Here is a 16,035-nt window from a genome sequence, read left to right on the forward strand (position 1 = left end):
TATTTTATTTAAAAAAAAAAAACATTCACACAGCTATGAAAAATGAAGGACATTCTCAGTTTCTCTTGGTTTTATTGTGGGTTTGAGTACATTTATTTTAACATTTGTTTCTATGCTTCAGATGGTAGTTGCTCAGAATGACAAATGTTTTTGTTTTATAAAGTTAAACTTTTATTGAATTGTATGAAGTAAACCATGAGAGAAAAGAGAATATTGTTGTGGACAATGAGAAGTTTTGGAGTTGAGCTGCACGATATTACAAACAACTTGGATTGCGCTATTTTATATTTCTGCGTTACATACTGCGATTGAGTATAATTTCAGCAGCTCTATTTGGAAAATAATAATGCAAAAATTAGATCAAATGAGCTGATTTTGTAGGAGAGTGCATCTGCATGAAATATAATCGACCGATCAAAAAATTGATAAATATAATAGAGCAAAATTCAAATGAAATAAATCGTACTGTATGTTTTTTTTTTTTTTTTTTTTTTTGGATGTCTAGCAGTATTCAAGCACAAACTGAATAATCATATGTAAAATAACACTTCATTGTACATGCACATACAGTTGAAGTCAAAATTATTAATAATATATTATGAATTGTTTTTTCTTTTTTAAATATTTCCCAAATTATGTTTAGCAGAGCAAGGAACTTTTTATAGTGTACAGTATCTGATAATACTTTGCTTTCTGGAGAAAGTGTTACTATTTTTTTTTCCGACTAGAATAAAAGCAGTTTTTCATTTTTAAAAAGGTCAAAAGTATTAGCTCCTTTTAAGTGATATTTGTTTTGATTGTCTACAGCAGGGGTCACCAGTCTTGGTCCTAGAGGGCAGGTGTCCCTGCAGGATTTAGCTCCAACTTGCCTCAACATTCCTGCCTGGGTGTTTCAAGTATACCTAGTAAGACCTTGATTAGCTTGTTCAGGTGCATTTGATTAGGGTTGGAGCTAAAATCTGACACTGGCCCTCTAGGAACAAGTTTGGTGACCACTGGTCTACAGAATAAGCCATTGTTATGCAATGACTTGCCTAGCTTACCTAATTAACCTAGTTAAGCCTTTAAATGGCACTTTAAGCTGAATACTAGTGTCTTGAAAAGATTAGAAATGATTTGTTATTAGAAATGAGTTATTAAAACTATTATGTTTAAGAAATGTGTTGAATCTTTTCTCTGTTAAACAGAAATTGAGGAAAAATAAAATAGGTTAATAATTCAGGGGGGCTAAAAATTCTGACTTCAACTGTAAATAAAACAAAGCTAATTTCTTGTGCCTGAAGGGGCTTGAAATGCTCAAACAGGCACCTGCTTTAAAAACACATGCAGATGATGAACTAATTGATCAATTTATAGGTAAAATTTGCAGTGACTCAACAAATCATGTATGGGTTAAACTGTGATTAATGTTCAACTATAATATTATAATTTTGTGATCCGACTGTTGCAGATACACACATTGCGATATCGATGCTAAAACGATATATTGTGCAGCCCTAGCTTGAACACTTTACACTAATATGTTAGGTTTAAAACATCGTTTTAGAAAGAAAACTATCCACGACACTGGCGTTTCACCTAACGTTTCTGAAAAGATCTCTATTGACACTACTCCGCTGAAAACACTCATCACGTGAACACAAACACTCTGGCATGCGCTGCAGCGGGTGCTTTGAGCTCACCTCCCCAGGTGACAGCATCGCACGTCAGACAGTTCTTCAAGAATCTACCGCTGGATCTCATCTCACTATAGTTGATAAATGTGATATTTAATTAATCTCCTCTCTATCTCACAACTCTTTAGTCTTTTGAATTCATTACTTGTTCTCAGGTAATGTGTTTTGGCTGAGCACAAAGATATATTAATTTATATAACCAACACTGATTCCACACATTTGACTGATTGCTAGCCTTTTTTCCTATATTTTACGAACTTCTTGTACGTTATCCTTATATATTGGCCATTATTGATTATTAAAACTGATATTCAGCAAAAGAGAGGGTATGTTTCATATTTTTCAATGAAAGTGAAAGGAGGCAGTAATGGTATAGGCTCCATTTTGTTGTAAATATGCCTACAGTGAAGATGACGGTTATATAAATATGCAGCTACACGATGTCTCAACATTTTTGGTGTCTGTTAAGTTGTTAATATCAAAATGAGAATAGGCATTTTCTTATCATGTTTTCATATTATTTAGATTAAGTCAAATTAATTAAACTTTTATTAAGTGAAACAACATATCCAGGGTGATGTTATAAAGTACACTGTTCCCATTGAAGATTTTCCTGACATGTTCTTGAGAGTCTGTTTTCCATTTCAAACTCACGAAGTCTGATCTTTCAAGGAGATGATGCAAAACTGAACTTTGTGCACTTCATATTGCGGAAAAGGCCAATCAGATTGGCAAATGCCTGCAGCCACGCCTCCTTATTTAGATGTCTCCGTTTTCCCCATCCACGCTGACACGGAGCAGCAACTTTTTCAAACCAAAACAGCCTCTTCAGCATTTTAAAAAAAGTTCTGTTTTCAGCGCTCGAAACTCCAGCGTAGTGTGGACAGAAAGTGTAATCGTAGTAAAACGTTTGCATTGTAAAACTAAAATGTATTAGTGTAAATGCGGCCTAAAGTTTTGAGAACTACTGGTTTACAGTTCCATCAGTTTTATGGACTTTATTTTTATGAGTGATATCGTCTTTTGTTTTACCACAGTGACGGCAGCCGCATGAGCCGCACACTGTAGTGATTTTTTTTTATTCATAATCTTACATGGAGAGAAAAAAATCGTGTTATTGAATTTAGACAATTTCACAGATTCTTTCAAAAGGAAACTGCAGGTGGTGTGTGCATTGGTTAAAATATTTTTTTAAAGAGGAAATCAAACAACCAAACATTGACCAACAACAGGAAACGGAAAAATTCTCAAAATGGTTCATATAGATTCATTTATAGAGACTGCTTGAAAACTAAAAGTGAAAACTATTTTTTCTTGTGAAAAAATGAAAAGTGGATATGAAAGACTTAGTTCCCACTGTCAAGAACATTTTGTTAAATGATCCATTCAATCATAGTATTATATTTAAAAGCTACCCATACCCTAACCGTTCCGTTTTTTCCACCCACTCTTTACGTCTGGCCATTAACATTCACTTTCATTTCTGGTTTTGCATGATTTTTCCATTAACTCTCTGTGTTTAACTATCACATTCGTCTCTTTTTGCCTTTACCTAAATTATTGGTGCTGCGTGTCTTTTTTATTTTTATTTTGTGGTATTAATTTTCACATCTCACACACACTCACTCAGACACACGGTTAGTGTAGCTGAACCTCTATTTGCTCAGGAAGCAGAATGGAGAAGGTAGGTGATTTAACTTGGTATTGTCATTTTGAACAATACATGCTCACCACATACATTTTTAAAAGCCACCTCCACATATCCTGCAACACATCCTGCAGTCGCCTCACCAACAATACACCACGTCATCGGCAGGAAGTGGAGTTGTATACCTTCATGTCCACATGAGCATATACATGGTGCTGGTCAAAATAATGAGAACACCCCAACAAAAAAAAAAAAAGACTAAGTTTGTTATTTTTAACATTTGCTCCATTGACGTAATAATCCAGTGAGATATTTGCATCCGCAAGGAGTCTGACATCATCATCCAGAACAAAGCAGAAGATCTCTGGGAGCTCCTTTAAGATGTTTCAAGAACCCTTCCTGCAAGGCAAACAGTACTGCTCAAAGTTTCAGGCACTGGTGTAAAATTAGAATAATCTAATTATATAGAATATCAGCTAAATTTTGTTTGCATAAATTTAAATCAAAATCCGGTGTGACCACACTTTGCTTTCAAAGCGGCAATTGCTCTTAGATTTGCAGGAAGGTTTCTTAAAGTGTTTTAGAGGTGTTGCCACAGATCTTCTGGTTTCAGGGGTCATTTGCACAACATTTTCAGCTAAAAACAGGAAACCTTTTATGTGCTTTGCCTGTTCGTTTACACAAAACAGCATTTTGAGGACTCGAGTCAAGACTCATTTTGAAAATGGGTTTTAAAGTGGGAGTTTTTGATAAAGCTGCCACTGTTGTGTTCGTGTAAGCACCAGTCTTTGAAAAAAGTGATGACAATGCATGTGCATAGTATGTGTTAAAAAAAACGTGTCAAATAAAGACAAGTGCGAACAAACTTGCAAAACAATGGTGGAGGACGTTGGCAGGGTTGTTGCAGCTCAAATGTTTGTTAAAAGCTTCATCATCAAAGGATCTACTTCAAATTACAAATAACAGTGAAGAAACATCACACACTCATTCGAAATAAACATCACTTCGCCTCAGGTACTGTTTACAAATAAGGTGACTGTGCCAAAAACTGGTTTGGCATAAATATACTGTGTTTTGCCTGTTCTCACAGATCATTTTAAATGTTGGCATGTAAACGTGAAACTTTTTGAAACAAATGAGAAAAACATTAGCATTTTTTTTGGCTACATTGTTGCTGTGTAAATGTTGCTTGTGACCAAAACAAGCCAAGCCAATAAAAACCGATTGCGTTGTTGAAAACCAAATGCGTATGAACACCAAATGGATGGTACTGTAGCTGACTGAAATGAGTGTGTTCTTAACCTGCATGAGAGGCTGTGTATTTAAGCACCTTTGGAGGGTAGTATTGCATTTTCATATTCCACAAAGGGAAAGTCAAAGATTAAATGAGCACAGACAAAGCATAAATGAAGGGATATGCTCATGTATCGTTTGTAAATACTTGAGAAATTTAGCAAAATTGCAGCTGGCTTTTTGTGTTTCTTAATGGCTTCAATTATGTAATTTGTTTTGTCAATTCAGTTTTAATCTTGCGCTCTAGTTTATTGCTGACTAATCAAATACAGCGATCTCTTCATCTGACGGCAGATTCTACATGCTAAATCCGGGCCAGTTCAAACTAACGTTATCTCTATGTGTGGAGAACACCAAAGCAACTAGCCGGACCAACGAAGCCCAAACGCTCACAGTCAGCTTGGTTTTTTTTCCTGCCTTGAAGCTGGATTTATAATTTTACTTGGCTCTGCAGACCAAACCGCCGATAACTGTGTGCACACAGTCACGATTTGTGGAGGCTTACATACTTGACACGTTCACCGCTACACTATTACATGTAAGAACAGGGGACCAAGGAAAAAACGCCATTCTCACTGCCAGTCGAAATGAGGTTACATGCACTCTAAAAGAGCTTCTGTCAAAACTGCGAAGACAACATATTTGCCTCGTGCACCCAATCGAACTTGCGCGTTGTGTAAATCAGCCTTTCATCATCATAGTTTCTTCATGATGAAGCTGAGAACAGATCTGAGTGTGAATCACCGGCAGCTGTCACTCACTCCTTTTGCAAAGCAAAGATCTCACTATATTTGTTACAATTATTATTTTAAAAATATTGTTCGGACACGCTACACAATAAAGAGACACGCTACACCTGGGGTTCTCAAATTTGGTCCTGGAGGGCCGGTGTCCTGCAGATTTTAGCTCCATCTTGCCTCAACACACCTGCAAGGATGTTTCTAAAAAGCTTAGTATGAGCTTGATTAGCTAGCCCAGGTGTGTCTGATTGGGGTTGGAGCTAAAATCTGAAGGACACCAGACCTCCAGGACCAAGATTGACAACCCTGCACTTTACCTAAACCCAATTTATTAGCAGTTGAATATAGTGTTACGTAATGATGAACGTATAGTGTATATTATAGTGTATAGTATAGTTGACGTAATTTTAGCTTCCCGTTGTGCACCTTTTTCTCTAGTCTAGTCAATGTAAATAGTTGAAGGTCTTGGATTTTTGGAATGTAGCCAGTCCTGATTTTCATGCCCTCACACAGACATACACAAACACGCCACTGTAAGCTCTTGAAAAGCTGAGCTGGGCACAGCTGTGTGCCTGATGGGCTGCGTATATATATCACCCGCAGGGTCGTCTGGCTCATACAGCCTCTCTCACGCAGGAGACGCGTACCTGGGGCTGCGTTCACTCAACGGAGATGGCGTCAGCGTCACGAACGCTGTGCCCCAGCAGCAGCAGCAGGTAGGCACTGAGGATCATCCCTCAATGCCCTTCCTCCTCCATAACCTGCCCAGTGTAGTGCTCTCCTTCCCCCTTCCCCAAAACCGCAGTCCTGACCCTGCCACACATCCTGCCTCGGAGAATAGAGCTCCATCCTGAGCAGTGAACTTCCCTGTGACTCTCCTCCATTTCATGTCCTCATCACTCATTCACAGTCACGCCTTTGCCAATCCTGTGTCTCCTTCCTGCTAGACGACTTGTTTTCTTGGGTGCATTTTGTATTCGTCAGGGCTCAACAATAAGGATGGACTGATGCCAATGAGACAAACTACAATTCAATTCATATGACTTGAATCCTATTCAGATGCCAATTGTTAGTCGTGAGGATCTCTGTATCAATAAAGTAAAACTCATTTTCTCATTGACTGAGAATGCTTTTAGAAAAATATTTGCGGTGAATGTCAATCGTGTGAAACTTTAAGTGTCTCTCATGGTCATTTACTTAACTTTAATGGACTTATTAGTTTAATAACAACATTGGCTCCCTCAAAATTATTCTTAATAGCTTCCAGTTTGAATTGATATCTTGATGCAGATTTTTACATTTCTATCACTTTGGCGCACTGTAGGTGTCCATTATTAATGAACGGAGTGACACCTTTCTAGTGCACCTTTTAGTTACGGGTAGCCAAACTGTGCATTGCAGTGGCAAAAAGTAATTACAAAAGGGCTTTAGAAATTGTGAATAGTGGATTTAGATCCACTATTAAGTTAAATCACACCACCTTGTTTTTTTTTTTTTTGTTTTTTTTTTTTGTTTTTTTAAACATTAAGCTCCCTTTTACTGCACATAACGAGCGACAGATCCGATTAAAATATTTGAACTCCTGTGACTAGACTGTATGCGATCGGCCAACCAAATTCCAGTGTTGTCCAAGCAGGTCCATGCACATGAGATGAGAAATAGTTGTCAGAAAAAAGTCTTTATTTGAAAAAAAAAAAATTCTATTGGGGGTGTATTTCGACAGTCGTGTCCGACTTGTTTGCAGTGGAAAGGCGGCTTTAGTTAAATTAGTTTTCCATGGCTGGTGATAGAAAAGTAAGCTACAACTAAAATGAATACATTAAAACTTTATATAAGTAAGTTTAACCATCATTTTATTATTATAGACCGGGTGTCCGCAGGGACTTAAAGTCTTCAAAAATATAAAAAAAAACGGAATTTAGGCCTTAAATTAACTAAAATATAGTGTTGTAGGTCTTAAATCATTTTAAAAAGATCTTAATTTTCCTCTGTCCCACTAAAGCTACCTAATTAGGGCCAATTATTGGTAATTAATTAATTATCGATAATCCTTCAAATAAACGTTTTTTTTTTCCCCCACAAACAGATACAATCACAACACCTGTTAGACATTTTACAGAAACTGCAAACAATTACATAATTCCTCATGACAACAGGACAATATATTTCTTTATATGATCATCCATTTATATAAAAACTATTTACAGTAATGGGAAGTGGATATATGAGGAATTTGAATTTTGCCATATAAAATGCACAAAACCTTTCAATTAACAACACAAATATACATTAACAAAATAAAAAAACTGTTAAAATACAGAACAATCAACCAAATGACAAAAAATAAACACTGTCTAAAAAAAGGTATTATTAGTGTGGTTCACTTTCTGCTTTGCTTTAGATAAACGCAGTTTTGATTGCGCTGCCAGAGTTTCCGTTTCTCAAATTTCCGTTTGAGATTCTGGCACAAAGCTCTTGTGGGGGTGAGCTTACCTGCGATTTGTTCTTATTGGCTCAGGGGATTTTGATTAGCGTCTCATTAAACCGTAAGTACTGTCGCGCAAAACGTTGAAGAAGAAGCAGCTAGCATTTTTGAACTGCGAACCAGATATAATATTAATAAATAGGTATGAAACATAATTTTTTAACAGAAATACATTTGGTTTAAAACAAAATTTGACACATTGAAATAGGTGGAAATAACTACACTTATTTTTGTGGCAAGCAAAACAAATTCCATTGGCTTAACTGGGCCATTGCAAAAAAAAAAAAAAAAGTGTTTAGCTCTGTATAGGTCTAATTCCAAAAACATCTGAAAAACATCTCTTTAATAAGGCGCATAAGTATAATTTTTTACTAGAAATACATTTAATTTCATTATAACAGTAAAAATATGGTGAAATAGTAATTGTCTCTTTGGTGAGTAAAAATATCAGTGTAAATCCTTATTGTTGAGTTCTTCTATGTATTGTTCAGATGATGTTTTTATGCTTGTAAAGGGAATAAACCCTATTATTGTGAAACTGCTAGAACTGTGCTTGAATTACAATATGAAAATACTTACTTTTCTGCTCCCATCAAAAGTTTTAATTTGTGCTGTGACATGCACATGGTCTGGTTTCAAATGAAATGTCTATAATATATTCACACATAAATTAGCATAATATCAGTTGCCGATTTTAGGATACTTTTTTTATTTGTTGCATTAGAGAATGATTCAGGTATGAGATTACACACACACACACAATCACCCATCCATTACGCCTGTGCTGTAGTTGGATTTATTTTGCTTGTTGCACATGCACTCATATCATTACCATAATGTAATAGCAGCACTGGTGTTTATTGGTGTTGTGTAACGTGTGTTTGGAGTGCTAAAATAACATGCCGTTGCTGTGTGTTTCTCCAGGTGGATATCCTGCACCGTGCTACACACCTGACGGCAGGCTATGAAGATCTGTCAGCAAGTCCTCTTTACACCCCACACCGTCTAGACGTGAGTACAACTCACACGGCTGTCAGATCATTCTTCACACTTCATCTTTTTTTTGTTATGTTTCCTCTTAACACAGACTACTCTTTGGAAGTCTCAAGATATTTATTAGTAGCTGAATCTGAATTTTGGGGTAGTTTTCCGAAAAACACCAAAGCAGTGCAGTCAATTGGTTTTAAACCTCGATGATTGTGAACACAAATATAAGCTATACTGAAAAATGTTGGGGAAGAGCAGCCATTGACCTCCATAGTAGGAAACAAATGAGAGTCAATAACTGTTTTTGTGCTTTTCGAACAGGTTTGGAAGAAATAGAGGGAGAGTAAATGATGACAATTTTTACTTTTGGGTGAACTCTCTTAAAGCACGTAAATGTGTCAAACTAAACTTAGCCTAAGCTTAAATGAACACACATTGAAAGGAAATGAGTGTCTGTATCAGCAGGTATCGCGAGTCTATATTTAGCATTCAAATAGTAAAAAGCAACACTAGGCTTGATGTACAAACCCTAAATGCAAAGCAGCTCTTGCTTGCCAGTTTGAGTATAAATGATTTTGATCACTTCATGAAAATATTTAGCACACTAAAGTGTTCTGGTAGGCTGATGTAACCTTAAAGAGTCTTGAAGTTTCGATTCACGAATGTTCAAAAAAAAAAACCAAAATAAGTGGAAAGAGTCTGATTCATGTGGCCCTATATATACAACTATAGCTCATATATTTGATAATATATACAACGGGGGAAATGAGTATTAAACACCATCATTTTTCTCAGAAAACAGATTTTTATGGTGCTGTTGGCTTGAGATTTTAAGCAGATGTTGGTAACAACCAAAGAAATACATTTGTGCAAAGAAAGCAAATCTAATTAGTTTACAAATTAAGTTATGCATAATATAATGAAATGAAGCATTGAAAAAGTATTGAACGCATAAAAAGGAAGTGTAAAATGGCAGTGAAAGCCAGACAGCAGCTGAAATCTCTCATTTCTCATTTCATAGTTCTTCAACAACCCTCTGCCCTTCCTTATTGTAGATGAATATTAGCTGCTTCAATCCAACATCTAAATTAGCAGGTTGATGAAGATGAAACCAGGGTGGACATTTCATCAGCATTTAATGATCAAAAACAGAGCTAAAGAAACTCTCAAATGATTTCAGAGAAAGAAAATCAAGCTGTATAATGGCCCAGCCAATCCCCTGACTCTAATCTGAATAATATAATACAAAATAAATTCTTCTGGTTTCATTTTATTATTACACAAAACTATATTTTTCAGATTTAATTTGATTTTTTTTTTTTTTTTTTTTTGGAAAAAAAAGCATGACTTATTCAAAACATTTTCCTCCTTTGTATGTACACAAATATATAAAAGGACCACAAAACCAGGCATGAATAAATAAAATGATGTATGCATTATCTAACAAAAGTATTAATCAAATATTGAAATAAATAAGCCATCCACTGCTGTATTTGTTAGGATGATATTTGGCCAAGATGCAACTATTTGAAAATCTAGAATCTGATGGTTCAGACACTGAGAAAATCACATTAAAAATAGTCGAAATTAAGTTCAGAACAATGCGTAATACTAACCCCAAATTGAGTTTTGATGCATCTACAGTAGGAAATGTGCAAAATGTGTTTATGAAACATGAGCACCTTTACTTATTAATGATTTTTGACGTAAAAGAAAAATCAATCATTTTGAATCATACTATGTAATTTTAGGTATTGCCAAAAGACATGAGTTATAATTGAACCATGCAACATAAGTTGTAATGTATTTGAGTATTGAAAAAAAAAACACAACATAAGACATAAGTTGCGTAGGTATATTACTTTTAACTTAAGACATATCTTGCAGAGAGTTTTTTAGATAATTTGCGTTTTTATGTGGAATTATTTTGGTAGTATCGTAACAAAAAAAATAATTACATAAAATTTTTAAAAATATTATATATATTTTTTTTAAATATTATATATTTTCTTATATAATATCTCTAATAAAATACTGAAAATATGACTTTACAAACTGTATTGTAAATAAATCATATAAACATTTTCATATTAGTCAATAATATTACTGAAATATATTTTAAAACTGAATAAATATCCATTTACACACATTTACACAAGTAAATAAATAGACTCAATGATGGGCTAAAAATTTGCGGATTACTGTGCGCACAGATAAAGTGTAAATTACGTGTAGATTAAGTTCAAATCTAGCCACACAACATAAGACAAGTTATAATATTCTCAAGCAACAAGTTTTGTGGTCCAAGCAATTCCAGAGCCTGAAAATATATATATATATATATATATATATATATATATATATATATATATATATATATATATGTCTATAGATAGATATAGATATATGCAAGTGGCCATTTTAGCAATATTTTGAAATATGTAGCGTATATCGTAACATTGTACATCGCGGCGTTGTATGTTATATGTGTAATTTGCATATAATGCTTGTATGTCAGATCTCTATACAAGTACTGCTTTGCCTGACACTGTCACTGTGACTCCTTCCACAGGCTAATAACAGCTGGCAAGACAACACCAACCCTTCCTCCATCACCTCTCCACCAGGAGCACCCGGCAGCATCCACTCCGACACCTCCAGCTAATCTCACACACACACAATGGTCTTCCTCCGTCCTTGTCCACCTCTACACACACACACACACACACACACACACTCGTCTCGTTCTTTGAGGACGAGTCTGAAAACATGACTCGTCTCCTGGATCAAACCCCTCTACGATGGCGATTACGCAACTACTCCCTCCTCGCTTGTACCAAAGTGCTGTCAACGGTTGTTTCACTTTTCCGCACGTCGAAGAGCAACCTCAGACAACTGACCGCCCATCCAGTCTGCTTTTCACTATGATTTCCGCTACGTTGCGTTAAGCACAAATCCTGTCACTAAACACTGAGCTGGTGTTCGGGTGGAGAGGAGTTAAAGGTACGCTGGACCTATGAACACTTTGATTTCCAGTTCAGCTGAACGCAATGAGCGACCGCTCTCCGTTTTTAGTTTTCGCCACAGTATTCGTTTCCCTCGCCCGCAGCACGAAGATGCACCAGCCACCAAATAAAAAGACTTGATAAGAACTAGACCTCGCGTTGGTAAAACGGGGTCTGTCAGATGGACGGATAAGCTGGAGTATTGGTTTGGATCGGGGATCAGGGGGTGGGTGTTTAGAAATATTTTTAAAGGGAAAGATGATTAAAAAAAAAGCGATATTCCACTGTCTTCCATGCATGTAGGGTGTGTTGAGATGTTTTAGTGATTCCATTTAGCCTAACGTTACGTTTTTCTTTTAGTTTTTTCCTTTCGTTTTTTTAATAAACAAAAAAAAAAAAACTAAATATACTATAAAAGGAGAGGGTGGGAAAGTAACAGACCAAATAAACAAGTGAACAAGTAAAAGGACGTCATACTGCCCGGTGATCCAGTGCTTCGGGCTGGGGTTTGGTTTCTCTAGGGTTTCCGTGGTATTTTAAATAGCACGTTTTTTTTTTTCATCTGTGACACACACTGCGGCCTCTCGTCTTACTGGTGTGTGTTGTGTGTTTTCTAAGGGTTGGGTTGTCTCGTCACTCACTCGTGCTTTTGAACTGATTGTATTGTACGTGCAATTGAAAGCACCTGTTTCTTGGTAAAGCATGCTGTCTCTCTTTAATTTGACCTTTTTTATTTTTACGTTTTGTTGTTGTTGCCTACAATTTCACTAAACTAAGGAACTCTGTTTTTTTGGTAATCAGTTAACATAGCCAAGCAACAAGGGCTTTTCTCCTGTCGAAATTTAACCAAAAATAAGCACTGGATGTGTTGTGATTTGAAACAGATGGACTAAAGCTTGTAGAGGAATTTTTTGTTTTCCCGAAGTTACAGAGAGTTGTCCGTGTTGTTCCTTTTTTTTTTTTTTTTTTTTAAACGTTTCTCCGTTTAGTTTTCTCTTTATGGGCGGAAGCAGCAGGGCGTTTTTGATATATGAATGGAAATTCTATATATTACACAAAGGACTAAATAAGGTTGAAATGTAAATTGGGGTTTTGTTTATATATGTACACATGGAAAAACAAACTCTGAGGAGCTTTTCAAGCGTTTCTTCAAGATCATCACCGTGTCCTCTATAGATTAGTTCGAAACATTTCATATGGATATCTCCGACTAATGCTATTACTACACCAAAATTTCTTTCTTTTCTTTTTTCTATCAGTCATCTATGGATGTCACTGTACAGATTGTGGAATGTTTCAGTGTATTTTTCTCTTTTTGTATGCTTTTGCTTTTGTTTTTTTATTATTTTTAAATTCTCGCTGGGGGGTTTTGGAGTAACATTTGTTAGTCTTTGTAATATTCATTTTAGCGTTTCAGTTACCTTTTATTTGGATCGGGAGTCTCGAGTGTTATTTTGTTTGTGTGGTTTTGTCAAAGCTGATGGCGTTTGTTTGAAGTGCCGTTAAACAAATTTTACAGGATCAACCGTCTTATTTGAGTATCCGCATAAGCTCTGCTACAGACGATACGATACACTACATGTTGGACAATTTGTCACACAACTCTGGGATATTTTGGATTGTAATCTGAGTTTGAATCCGCAGCACCGACTCAAACGCCATCAGCATTTTATTTCTCGATTATTATTATTATTTTAGTAGAATTGTAGTACACGCTTCCTTCTGTATTTACCATTCTCTCCCTCCTCTCTACCTCTCCTCTCTCCATTTCACTTGTATATAAACCCCCCCCATTTTCAGACTTGGTAGTCTGTATAAACTCCTTTTATACCTCAACTTTAGAACTGTTCTAGTGAGAGAGAAAAAAAAGAAATATGAGAAAATTGTAGTGTTCCTTATTAGAAAAACAAAAACTAATAAAATAATCTAGTGTGCTTTTGAGCCTGTAGTTCTTTCCTTGTTGCTGTTCATTAAGGGGCTGATTTGCATGTTGCCATGCGTAAAATGATCTCGTTACGGCGGTTATGAATGAGTCTGCCATCTTTCAGCCAATTGTGTCGCCCCGTCTGAATATTTATGCGGCGTAAGGACAATAATATGAGGATCACAATAAATCAGACCTTTTCTCCTCATCTCAAATTGATTACGCGCTCTGTAACAACTCGGCCTGCTGAAATGAAACAAAGCCCCGCAGTCTGCACAAAGTAAAATTAGAAACCACAAAAACAAAATGAGGCCATCGTTTCAGGTGGAGCTTTCTATTTGCAAACATTACAGCAGATGTAGAGTCAGTTATTTATAATCATTATTACATGATCAAGAAAACAAGGGCTTGTTTGGGCCTGCAGAATGTGGTGTGCTTATGACAGGGCCCTCTTTCTTTTGTAGGCTAGTATTTTAAGGCCAGTTTTAAAGCGTTAAAATCCTCATGTCTTTACAATCCCCCTCAGACTTTTGTTCATACAAAAAAAGATATTTTAGATTATAGGTCTCAAACTGGATTCCTGAAGGCCTGCAGCTCTGTACAGTTTTGTTCCAATCCTAATCAAACACAACTGATTCAAATAATCAAGGTGTTCAAGACTACTAGACTATTAAGCAGTTGTGAGTTGGAGTTGGTTGGAGCTAAACTACGCAGAGCTGTGCTGCCGTACTCACACTAGGTACAGTTGCCTCTAACCTGGCCAAACCACGCTTGTCCCCCCTCCCGTCTCCCCCGACGGCCCGCACTCACACCACAATCGGGCCTCGGCACGCTTACGTCATCGATGCTGCGATGTTCAGTGAGAAGCGCTTTCACTCAGCACAGTGGAGATTTCTCTAGTTATATCGTTTCAGTCGGTTTGATATGCAGTGACATGCAGTCAAATATTTCGCCAAACAGTCCTTAGGGATGTGGGGACACGCAGTCAGATATTCCGCTGAACAGATCCGCCACTTTTGCCGCTTATAAACAATCATAAAGCCCTCGTGCTGCAGGAATGAGAAGGTTTGCTGAAGGTGCGCAGCTGTCATGCAGTGAGGAGTTTGCATCTTTAATAAACTACGGCAGTTTGCAATCACTGAAGAGTAAGAATGATTAATAAATCCATATGAAATAGTCCCTTAAAAGTCACGTCTTGCTTTCAGTTTCGGGCTTTGGCGCGTTTTGTGCTCACTACAAACGTACCGCGCCAAAGCCCAAGTGAACTGCGCTCAGGCCCACCTCTTCCAACCGGGCCAGGGCCAGCCAAGTGAACTGTGCCTGAGCCCAATTCAGCGCACACACACTTCTCAAACGATCCGGGAAACTGGCCTGGGCACGGTACGGATGGCATAGTGTGAGTACGCCCTGACTCTCCAGGAGTTGAGTTTGAGACCAATGTAATTTAGAGGATCCTCCATAGACAGCAATAGTCTCTACTCAAAGTGTATATGAATTAAACTTTTAAAAAAAGTTAAATGATTCATTCAAAGGCCAGAAAAGTAAACAAAAACATTTCATGTTACTTCAGCTATATTGATACAAGAACACTTTTGTGCAACGAAACAATTTTTGTTGGCTTGTATCCTCAATTAGATCAAGTTACGGTGTCTAGACTTTCGTTTGAAGCCCTTTAGTAGGACCCTTGCTGTCTGTAGAGGATGAGAGAGCTCTTGAGTTCATCTAAAATATCTGAATTTGAGTTCTCAAGAGAAATGAAGTTACATTTGCTGAATCTAAAACCTCTTGACTGGAGTAAGCAAAAAAAAAAAAAAACATTTGGGAAACTAGTATACAGACATCCATAGTAGGAAAACAAATACAAATATGGAAGTCTAAATGAAGCCTCATGGCATAATATAGCGTCTATTAGAGCACACTTCAGAATCTCATTGGTTGTTTTATGAATACTGTGCATTTAAACATGCAAGTCAGTGTATGAGCGGTGCTGAGAGCATATGTTGTGCTTTGGTCATGTAATAATTACCGTAATTTGAAAAAAACGTTCAGCGGAAAGCTGTACTGAATTGTGCTCTTGTGACGACACTAACGACGGTGCAAAACAATGCCTCAATCAATCTGCAGTGGCCAATTGGTGGAAAATTCACAGATCACAAGTTGTAATTAAGAGCTCTTAAAAGACCTGAAGGCTTTGTGCTAGTTGGAATGTAGTAATTACAGTCATTCTGACATGAGTGCACCTGTGTTTACCACACATTTAGAATAGGGGCTGCGTTC

The 16,035-nt window shown here is 36.7% G+C and overlaps 1 protein-coding gene across 1 annotated transcript in view; it reads left to right on the plus strand.

Annotated features, from left to right (window-relative positions):
* The window catches only part of pbx4 (pre-B-cell leukemia transcription factor 4), a gene marked incomplete at its 5' end in the record, with an annotated part of 73,358 nt that extends 61,124 nt beyond the window's left edge, over positions 1 to 12,234 (plus strand). Inside the window, 2 exon segments of the mRNA NM_131447.1 lie at positions 8,767 to 8,853; positions 11,402 to 12,234. Of these exon segments, the coding sequence (NP_571522.1) occupies positions 8,767 to 8,810 (44 nt within the window). The 3' untranslated portion in view covers positions 8,811 to 8,853; positions 11,402 to 12,234.
* Between the last annotated feature and the right edge of the window lie 3,801 nt (positions 12,235 to 16,035).

The sequence above is a fragment of the Danio rerio genome, chromosome 3 (assembly GCF_052040795.2).
Source record: "Danio rerio strain M-AB ecotype USA chromosome 3, GRCz13ab, whole genome shotgun sequence".
In the NCBI taxonomy this organism is placed as follows: Eukaryota; Metazoa; Chordata; class Actinopteri; order Cypriniformes; family Danionidae; genus Danio; species Danio rerio.